We start from the raw sequence: 11,246 nt of genomic DNA, 5'->3' as shown, positions 1-11,246 counted from the left end.
AGTTCCCGATGCACACCCAGGCGGCGTGCGGGGAGCACGCACAAGGGAGGACATTCAGGGACGCCCTCCCAGAACTGGAGAACGTCTTTGAAGCTGTATATTGAATATAGCACGGATGAGAAGTGGTTAAAGCAGCCTTTTTAACATGCACGAACCCTTGATATTACTTTTTTTATATATAACTTTTTGGTTCCAGGGAACCCCTGCCAATAATTATTGTATTTACAGCTTGCAGTATATTAGTATTAAGGTCAGTGGGAAAAATGCCCCTTACATTTGTGATCAGTGGGAATAATCCCCTCTTACAGACAACTAAAAAGATCATTGGTGTCAGTGGTTACTCATTTGAGAGGCAGAAGTTGCTTAGTGCTCGTTATTGAACAAGGAACCCCTAGTAACCTCAGATGGAACCCTGGCTGAGAAACCCGACTTTAAGGACGTCCACACTGGGGTTTCAAAAGTAGATGATTTAGGTTTATTATTATTATTATACAGTATTTATATAGCGCCAAAGGGTGTGCTCAGCGCTGTACAATAGCAAGGGGGACAGAACATGAGACAAGACAGTAACAATACACTACACGAGGGGTTCGAGGGCCCTGCTCTTTCGAGCTTACAGTCTAGGAGGGAGGGGAAGGTGGCACAGGAGGAGATGGCTGAAGGGGATGGAATGGTGGGTGGAATGAAGGAGGTTGGTTGTGAGGTAAGGTCAGGTGTTATGAGAGGTTGGGGTAGGCTTCCCTGAAGAGGAGGGTTTTCAGGGTGCGCCTGAAGGTGAGGAGGGTAGGTGACATTCTGATGGATTGGGGTAGGGAGTTCCAGAGGATGGGGGAAGTCCTAGAGAAGTCCTGCAATCGGGCGTGGGAGGAGGAGACCAGGGAGCTAGAGAGCAGGAGGTCCTGTGAGGAGCGGAAGCAACGGGTAGGGTAGTACCTGGGTATCAGGTCAGTTATGTAGTTTGGGGCGGCGTTGTGAATGGCTTTGTAGGTTTAGCTAAATTCAGAAATGATTCAGACAATCCTGCCATTTCTTCCTATAATGAATAGAAAGTCATGATTGTAAAGCACTTGGCCATTCTGGTTAAGAGGAGGCCAAAGTTACATTTTTATTGTCCTTTTAAATAAACCAAGCTGTAGTTTAGGTTTGCTTGCCCTTCAAGCCAGCACTTTATGGCACCTCAGCAGCTTGTGGATGAATCACCATTGCTCTTAACCCTTTGAGAGAACAAAAAATTGCAGAAGACAGAGGTGAATACTGTAGATCTTTATTCAGTGCTTAAGACTAGTTACATAGTTACTCATAAAAAACATTTAGACTTCATAACCCCAAAAAAAAACACTTTTTTTAACCTGATTTCAAACTTATCGCCACAAGTAAATGATGTACAACACGTTGCGGATCTCAAGCAGGGAAGTCATGGGAGGGCAATGCAGGCCGTAACGGAAAGGTAGAAAATAAAGTAATGCTCAATTTGGGAAAAGGGCTATTGAGAGGATCAGGATCCCTGCTAGGGAACGAATTTCTTCAAAATGTCTGACACAATTTCCAACGTGGTGATTACGAACAAGTATGACTCAACACACAAAAAAAATGGACGACATGAAGAGGTGACGGCTACGTGGGCCATATAAATAGTGGCCAGCTGAACTGAGGCAGCAACGTGCATTATTGGGGTGCAGGAGCGGGACATGGCTTCAGTGCATCAATATGGAGGCATTTTAAAAAATGGCAGAAAAGGCGCAAAAGGCATTTAACAGTGCAAAGAAAAAAGCGCAAGGCTTCAAAGGTTATCCATAGTGTTAACAAAAGGTGAAGACTTGGGGGGGGGGGGGGAGATGGAGGGCAGGAGCAGCACTCTGAGCCAATGATTTTTCAAAATGTGGCCTTTCATTACCTCTATGGAGTTACAGAGGGCTGAGCTCAAAATGGCTGATGGCTCAAGTGACGTTGTTCAAAATGGCTGACCTTCGTTATGCATAACTAGACCACGATGGTGATCCGACCTGCAGGTGAAAGTGTACCATGGCAGGACAACCCCCAGATTCGATAACATTTCTGAAATCAGCAGGTTTTAACCCAATAAAATTAAAGTCTTTATTTTTTTAAAAAATAATTAAAAAATTAATTTAAAATATATTACAATGATTTTGACTCTTCAACCATTGGTGGTCACCAGAAAAAAAGAGAAGCCCACCTATTTAATTACAACTTACCAAAAAAAACAAACATGACTTTAAATTAAAAATTAGTGTTCAAAATGGCCTCCAAGACGAGACAAGGGAGGTCTACGTCTGTCTGTCTGGCTCTGATCTTCAGACGTAATTAGTGTTCTAAGTGGAAGTTATTTTAGGCAAGCGGTCACCACTGATGAAGCGTATCCTAAAGACGATCCAACCTTACGGCCTTCGAGACCACTTTGGGAGAACTTTTCTCTGTATAGATCCATTAGTGTTAACACTGGTCACCATCCACTACAAGCGCTGACATGACAGATTCCACCTTGAATCAAAGCAGCCAATTGTGACTACTTTCCGATTCAAAAATGGCAAAAAAAGTAAAGGCAAGAAGCTCTACAGTTCAAAAATGGCTTAGCCGAGAAGGCTATGGCATAGAAGCATTTTGGTCCGCGCAGGATCAAAATGGGGGCATATTTCAAGAGATACTTATTGTTCAAAATGGCCACTCCTGGCAAGCTTTGGCATGACTGACTCCATCTTGACACCGGTCATGCAGTCCTTCAAGAAAACCTAAACCGGTCCATTTAAAAGCTAAAACGGCTGTCCCTTTAGCCAGGTACTGAACTGGCTCCTCCCCACGCTCACCGTACTTTTCTTCCTTACTCAGCAGGCTCCATTGGGTGGATGGAGCATACTCTGGTAGAGATCGCAACGAAGAAATCGTGGGTAGGAATCGCGTTCCATCAGGCCGTAAATTCTGCGTTGAGCTTCGTCAAATGTTGAGCGTGTGGGGACTAGTAGGTTGTGTTCAGTTAGCTCCCTCGTGCTGGCATCCAGATTGACCTGCAAAAAGGAGAGATACTAAGATAATTACAGGACAATATATTTTGAGGAGTTTTAACCAGTTCAATACCGGGCAACTTTACACCTTCCTGCCCAGTTTTCAGGTTTCAGCGCTCTCACACTTTGAATGACAATTGCGCGGTCATACAACATTGTACCCAAACTAAAATTTTATCATTTTCTTCACACAAATAGAGCTTTCTTTTGGTGGTATTTAATCACCGCTGGGGTTTTTATTTTTTGCTAAATTAACAAAAAAAGACCAAAAATTTTGAAAAAAAACACGTTTTTCTTTGTTTCTGTTATAAAAGTTTACAAATAAATAATTGTTCTTCATAAATTTAGGCCGAGATGTATTCTGCTACATGTCTTTGGTGAAAATAACCCAAATTAGGATGTATTTTTTAGTTTTAGGAAAGTTATAGAGTTCACAAACTATGGTATAGATCTGAATATTGATCAAGTACTGACGGCCAATCTAATTTCGTGAGGTCCAAGAATGTCAGAACAGTACAGATATCCCCCAAATGACCCCTTTTTGCAAAGTAGACAGTCCGACGTACTTCATAAGAGGCATGGCGAGTTTTTTGAAGTTGTATTTTTTTTGTCAAAATTTTTCGGAAAATGAAAAAATTAAAAAAATTATTTTCACTATTTTTTTTTTACATACTGTCACCAGTGCAGTACAGCGTCATCATATAACTGGCATAGCGGTGAACAGGGACACTGACTGGTGACAGTATGAACGAAAAAAAAAAATATATTTTTTTTATTATTTTTAATTTTTTATTACTTTTTTTTTATTTTAATTTTTTTTTCATATTTTACTATGACCAAAGTAGTACAATGTTACCATAGTAACATTGTACTACTTTGGGGAAGTGATCAGTATTTTTTTTTTTTTTTTTTTTACACAATTTGCTTATAGCAAAGAATTACTTTGCTATAAGCAAGCATTTACCTGAGTGACATCGATTTATTCAGGTTTTTTTTTTTTTGTGCTTAGCTGTGATTTGGCCACAGCTAATCACATGACATGTGCATGTGACCTGCTGTGACCATTCACAGCTAGGCACTAGTATACAATGGATGGCATGAATGAAGCCATCCATTGTATACAACTTTCATGTGACACAGCAGGTCACATGGTACCGGCAACGGGGGCCGGTACTCAGATCTGTCATCGGCCGTGTCCGAGGTACACGGCCGGTGACAGATCACGCCACTGCGCGGCTCTGAAACTGCGCGAACTGCACATGTGCGGGAGGATGCCAAATGGCGTATACCCCGGAAATCTGCAGCACTTTTGCGGCCACGGCTATAGGCCGGGAGGCTAATGGTTAAGCTACAGAAGTTCCATACCGCACTCATACCTCTATGGTCATTCAAAATAGATCAGGTGGCACTGCAAGCACCAAGTAACAGATAGTTGGCATACTCCGAAAAGATATATAAAGTATGTTTTACTTCACAGTATACATGAAGAACAGCAAAAAGTCAGATAATACGGGGACTTTTTTTTTATCAATGTTGCACATTCATAAAGGGGAACTTCTTGCCCCCGAAACGTTGGTCTTGTGATGTTCTTCATGTATACTGGGAAATAAAACACACTTCATATACTTTCCACAATTTTCTAAGGTAAGAGTCTAAAGAGTACTAAGAGTAGAGATCTCTACACAGATGGGAACAAATGGCTGCCTACGGTGTAATCTACATAAGTAGCACTTGGAAGAGAGATAAATTGCCACTGCATTATTTTATGTGGTTTACCCCATAGGGAGCTAACAGCAGTCAACTGGTGGAGTTGGCTCTGAGGCAGAGCTTGAATTTGTTTTTAAAGACTACAATGGAAGACGGGTTTGCTTTAAAAAATGTGTAAACGCAACATTTCATATTCCTGATATGTGCCTGTTATACCATGTACTTGTATGAAAAAGTCTCCTGTGCTCTTAGTATTGCTTCCTTTGTGTGAAAACCCTGGTGTTTCTGCCAGTACCTCTGTTTTTCTATTAGAAACTGACCACACTAGGCATGACAGCACAGCATGGTCAGTTTTCTGGCTGTGCGGAGAATTGAGCCTGCTCACCACTAATGATCAGACTTGTCCTGACATTCCCCTGCATAGCCATTCAATGGGAAGACCAGTGTTCAGGACAGCACATCCTTCCCAGTTTTCTGGCTGTGCTGGGAGAACAGCCTGCCTGTCCTCCAATGATTAGACTTATCATGAGAACCACCCATCCCCTTACACAACCATTCACTGGGAAGACCATTGCCCTGCTGTTTCACCTCCCCTAGAACTCTGTCTTCCTGATGCAGCTGAGAACAGAGGGTATGTGATCACAAGGTATTTATAATGTTTTTTTATATATATACAAAAATATTTTGCCTTTCAACTTTAAACTGAATGGGTTGTTTTACAAGGTAAGGGTTTATACCCATTAAAACAAAACTAAAGACAAAATTTTTTTTTAATTTCATATGTTGTAAGGAAGGGTTAAAAAGTTGTTTTGCCATCTGCGACCCATTGGGTAGCTTTCCCTTCAATTCTTTGTCCCAAAACAGGATGTGAGAGGAAATCCCTGCAGGAGGGAATCCCTGGTTGTCACCAGAACTAGTCTCCCCCATTGGAAGATTTCCTCGCTATTCCTGTTCTGAGGATAACCCAAAATCTGGGATGTTCTTTCACTGGATTTGGGTAAATAGGACGAATCTCCCTACAGGGGGACATAGACAGCAATAAAAACCTGACAGGAGTTCTAATCCCTCTCCACTCTATCCAAAATAAAAAAAATGCCTTTAATTATACTTTAAAGTTGATCTCCAGGCATGTATAAAAGATACAAACGGATGCAGTTATGTATTCATTAATACATCATTAAATATATTTTTCAAAATACAAGGAGTGTAAGTTCCTGAATCAGACAAGACACCAGCCTCTTGCAACTCCCCATACAGCAGAGCTTATCTTGGGGGAGAGAGAAGCAGCACAAGGAGCAAGTAAGTTGAATTGATTTTCTCCACAGCACAGTGGTTAGCATTTCTGCCTTGTATCACTGGTGTCCTCAGTTTGAAACTCAAAAGCACACTACCTGCTTGGAGTTTGCATGTTCTCCCTGTGCCTGTGTGAGTTTCCTCCCACACTCCAAAAACATGCTGGAGGGTTAATTGGCCCCCTGTGTAAACTGGTCTTAGTATGTAAATGCATGTAAAATAGGGACCTTAGATTGTAAGCTCCTTGAGGGCAGGGATTGTTGTGAATGTACAGTATATAAAGCACTGCACAGCAGAAATTGTTGGCTCTAAATAAATACCTTCAAAAAAATGAAATGCACTGAAAAGGCGCATGCTGATTTGAGGAGAAAGCAGAGAAGTGACCTCATCACTGTGCTGCTTCTCCTTTCACTGTCCATTTGTAAGCTAGGGGCGGGCCCATGACAGCCTGAAAAATATACCTTATGGCGCCGATCCAAGCTATGGATGGAAAGAAAAGGATCATCCCAAATGAGATGAGGGGAGCATGAGTCTGTAAAGAAATGGCCTCAGCCACATGCTGGCCATGCCCTCTGACGCATTTAGTCCCAACCATGTGGGACTTGGTCACAGAGCAGTCACCAGCACCCCCCCCCCCCAGTGGGCGGGGCAAAACATGTCAGAGGGCATGGCTGAGGCCATTTCTTAACATTGGACTCCTGGGGTCGGTTGAGCAGTGTCCATCCCTTCACTTACATGACAGCCTGGCCTCAGGAAGTGGGTGTACTGATGCTGTCCACCATTCAACCCAAAAGTCTGAGGACATCTTGTGGTGGAAGAGGATACTACAGGGGACAATTGCAAATTGAAGTTGAGTAAAGCAACCGAACAGAGCTGAGCAATTTATTTTCAATCTGTCCATTTAATTTCCTTTTCTAATAGGCTATTCAATTTGTATTGTTATTTATTTCTGACTGAATGTCTTCTTTAGCAGGGAGGAAATTTGCGGTAGGTCTTTTTGTCACTACTCTTCATTTATTGGATATGCATATTTAGATTTTCATATTCACCCGTTAAAGTGTCAGTAAACCCACGTCATAAAAAAACCTATCAATAAATGTGGTATTACATACTGTTCATACTCACTCAGTCACTATGGGATTCATTTTCTGTAATCTGCAAAAATCTTGGTTGATCCTGCTGTTCTCTATCCCCCTTCTGTGCATGTCCCCAATGCAGCTAGGCATTTTTGAAGAGCAGTGTTGGCAGCTACTGCACGTGCTCAGTTTTCAGTGAGTTTCTAGGTGGAGCATTTCCTCCCTCTCACATCTGAGCAGCCCATGTGACTATACAGGCGGACCCTCTGTTTCTTCTTGTACCAAATTGCATTGTAACTGTAATGTCTACCTTCATGTTGTAAAGCGCTGCGCAAACTGTTGGTGCTATATAAATCCTGTATAAGAATAATAATACAGTCACACATGTGTGTCAGGGATGCGGGTATGACCAGAGGTGTGTGGACTGACACAGGGAAACGCAGGCTTCAGATATGGTATAAACAATATGATTTATTAAGACTAACAATACAAAACGCAGTGCAAAATTAAACATAAACACAGTGCAAACAAACCAAACCACCTACAGATAACAATACATACAATGCAAGAGTCGTCAGGCAGGCCGGGTCAGTAGCAAACGGGCAAACGGAGTACCAGGAACAGGCGGGAGAGTGGTCGGGGTCACAAGCTGGGTTCAGTAACTCAAGGGCAGCGTGGTGCAGAGGGTCAGGCAGAGAATGGTCAGGGTCACAAGCCAGGGATCAAACAGGAGAAGTCAGCAGAGGTCAGGATCAGGCAGGGTCGGCAACAAGTCAGGCAGAAACAGGAACAGGAACACAGGATACAAGATACAAGGGGCCCATGGAAAAACACACACCAAGGCCCTGACTGTGAGTCCGGCCATTCCTTAAATACAACCCCTGCAATCAGCTTCAGGTGTTTGGCTGACTGCAGGGGTGAGTCTCTGATTGCTGAAAGCATCCGCTGGCCAGCCCTGGTACTGCAGCCCACAAGGCAGGTGAGTCCCACCATTATTGGCAAGTCCATTCCTGACAATGTGGGCGTATACACGGTGGTAAATGCCAGCCCACTCCCCCCTCCTCCTCCATGCCCACTAACCAGCTAAACACAGCGGGATATTACATGTAGATTGATGGAGGCTTTACCTCCCTTCTATTTTAAGACACAGGCTGAAGGGGTGTGACACAGCCTGTGACTGGCAGAAATCCGCCCACACCATGTTAATGACAAAAAATAATAAAGATTTGGTTTCAAATATATATTTGTATGCCAAAAAGGCTGTTTTTTTTAACATGTGGCCAGCAGCAGAGGACTACAAGCTCCTCCTGACCCTGTTTCCTTGCAGACAGGTTGGGAAAGAGCTGGGTCATGTGACAGCTGTATATCGATTAGGAAAAAGACTTAGATTTTTTTTTTATTAAATTAATTACAGCGCCATCATCCACATACAGAAAGAGAACAGATGATGTAAATGAAACAGTGTGTGCTTAGTATCACTTTATGATTACTAAATTATCTTTGGCATGTTCCAATCAGCAATTTGTGTTTCGGATGAAGAACTGCGGTGCTTCCCTTTAAATTCGGAGATGAATTAAATGTAGCCAGCAGGAATACACACACCCAATTTAATAACCGTGGCTCGCTCATAGGGGATTGTGCCTCAGGAAGTGACTAAGTTTTCCTCGAACACGTAAGCAAGCAGGTCAAGTTAAAACTGAAAGCCAAAACAAATAACTGCGAACAGACCAAATAAGAAATGCTGCCTTTCTTTAGGGACTGAAAGCGCTTGCAAAAATGTTTTTGCTTAATAATTAAAATCTATGTCAAGCCAAAAGCCTTCTTTTCTTGTTTTGGATACAGGAAGGAAGGATTAGAATCCCTCTTTGTTTTGTTACTGCTATCTGGGGGGGTTTTCTAAGCTCACTATACACTATGCAATCTAATTGTACTCCTTTAGATCTACCAAAAACCAGCTTGGATCACTTTTCAGAGGCAATATCTTACCTCCTCACCACCTATTTTAACCCTCTAAATTCCGCATCACAATTGTTTGCTTTGAACATGGTTGCACGCAACCCTTTCACTTGAATGGGTTGCGTTCAGCAGGCGGAATTGCCTTCCAAATGTGACATCTCTGGCTGCTGCCTTTTCAGGGCTCATTCACACTAGTGATGGTTTCTGAAGAGCAATCCATGTTCTTGCAGCATTGCCAGGCATTGACACTTGGCAGCCACCTCTATTGAAATGCACTTTAAACATGTCCATGGTGTTGACAGCGTGTTTGAGTTGAGGTGGCAAAGTGTCAAAAGTGATTCCATTTTAGCCCCATAAAAAATAATAACCCCCACATCTCACAGGGTGTTTGAGGAGCATTAGCTGACTTGACTTGAACCCATGTGCAACGTGTCCAAAATGCTCACAGGTGTGTAGTGCGCGTTAAAGGCTGCTTTACAATTTAACACCGGTGTAAAAGAGCCCTTAGGGCTTGTTCACACTTGCTTTGGTCTCTGAAGAGAAGGATCCATGTTTAGGTTGCTCTTCAGAGAGTATCTGACAGGCGGTGATGAGGCGTTTTATTCATTTTTTTTTTGCAGGTATACAGGAAATATTGCTCATGCATAATATATATTCACAGTCACAGCCAGAAGGTGGTGCTCTGGGTCCCCCTTTATGTTTACCAGACAAGTCCTAATTAAACAAATACCTGTTCACATGGCTCAACAGCTCAAGCACAAATTTACACACACAACTGAATGCATGACTCATCCCCCCTTCCCCTATTCATAAGGGGCACATGATGATTCAATGAGACACAAGCATTAGGGGATTTAATTAGAAAGAGACAGTCCAAAGAAAACAGCTTCTGATGTGCACTTTTAGTACTGTTAATGCTCTATGTATCCTGTATCATGGGTGAACTGTTAATGCTCTATGTATCCTGTATCATGGGTGAACCCTGTATAAAAAGAAGTTTATTTGTATAACAAACATTAACGGTGGATATAAAAAGTCTACACACCCGTTAAAATGTCAGGTTTCTGTGATGTAAAAAAAAAAAAATGAGACACAGATAAATCATTTCAGAACTTTTTGCACCTTTAATGTAACCTATAAACTGTACAACTCAGTTGAACAACAAACTGAAATCTTTTAGGTGGAAGTAAAAATAAAAAACTAAAATAATATGGTTGCATAAGTGTGCACACCCTAAAACTAAAACTTTGTTGAAGCACCTCTTGATTTGATTCCAGCACTCCGTCTTTTTGGGGATGAGTCTATCAGCATGGGACATCTTGACCTGGCAATATTTGCCCACTCTTCCTTGCAAAAACACTCCAAATCTGTCAGATTGCGGGGGCATCTCCTGTACACAGTCCTCTTCAGATCACCCCACAGATTTGCGATTACATTCAGGTCTGGGCTCTGGCTGGGCCATTCCAAAACTTTAACTTTCTTCTGGTGAAGCCATTTCTTTGTTGATTTGGATGTCTGCTTTGGGTCGTTGTCATGCTGAAAGATGAACTTCCTCTTCATATTCAGCTTTCTCGCAGAAACCTGAAGGTTTTGTGCCAATATTGACTGGCATTTGGAACTGTTCATAATTCCCTCCACCTTGACTAAGGCCCCAGTTCCAGCTGAAGAAACACAGCCCCAAAACATGATGCTGCCACCACCATGCTTCACTGTGGGTATGGTGTTCTTTTGGTGATGTGCAGTGTTGTTTTTTGTGCCAAACATCTTTTGGAATTACGGCCAAAAAGTTCAACCTTGGTTTCATCAGACCAGAACACATTTTCCCACATGCTTTTGGGAGACTTCAGATGTGTTTTTGCAAAATGTAGCCGGACTTGGATGTTTTTATTCGTAAGAAAAGGCTTCCGTCTTGCCACTCTACCCCATAGCCCAGACATATGAATAATACGGGAGATTGTTGTCACGTGTACCACACAGCCAGTACTTGCCAGATATTCCTGCTGCTCCTTTAATGTTGCTGTAGGCCTCTTGGCAGCCTCCCAGGCCAGTTTTTTCATCAATTTTGGAGGGACGTCCAGTTCTTGGTAATGTCACTATTGCGCCATATTTTCTCCACTTAATGATGACTGTCTTCATTGTGTTCCATGGTATATCTAATGCCTTGGAAATCCTTTTGTACCTTTCTCCTGACTGATAC

The 11,246-nt window shown here is 42.3% G+C and overlaps 1 protein-coding gene across 2 annotated transcripts in view; it reads right to left on the bottom strand.

The window, feature by feature from the left end:
- Positions 1-1,248: 1,248 nt before the first annotated feature.
- Positions 1,249-11,246, bottom strand: part of LOC149439353 (regulator of G protein signaling 3-like) — a 135,741-nt gene continuing 125,743 nt past the window's right edge. For both annotated transcript variants that reach the window (XM_089659130.1, XM_089659131.1), the window contains exon 7: positions 1,249-3,020. In XM_089659130.1, the coding sequence (XP_089515256.1) occupies positions 2,841-3,020 (180 nt within the window). In that variant the 3' untranslated portion in view covers positions 1,249-2,840. The remainder of the gene's footprint in view (positions 3,021-11,246) is intronic.

This window comes from Staurois parvus, unplaced genomic scaffold (genome assembly GCF_062004578.1).
Source record: "Staurois parvus isolate SC_StPar_1 unplaced genomic scaffold, SC_StPar_1.0 ptg001133l, whole genome shotgun sequence".
NCBI lineage: Eukaryota > Metazoa > Chordata > Amphibia > Anura > Ranidae > Staurois > Staurois parvus.
This window is presented reverse-complemented; position numbering and strand designations above follow the sequence as displayed.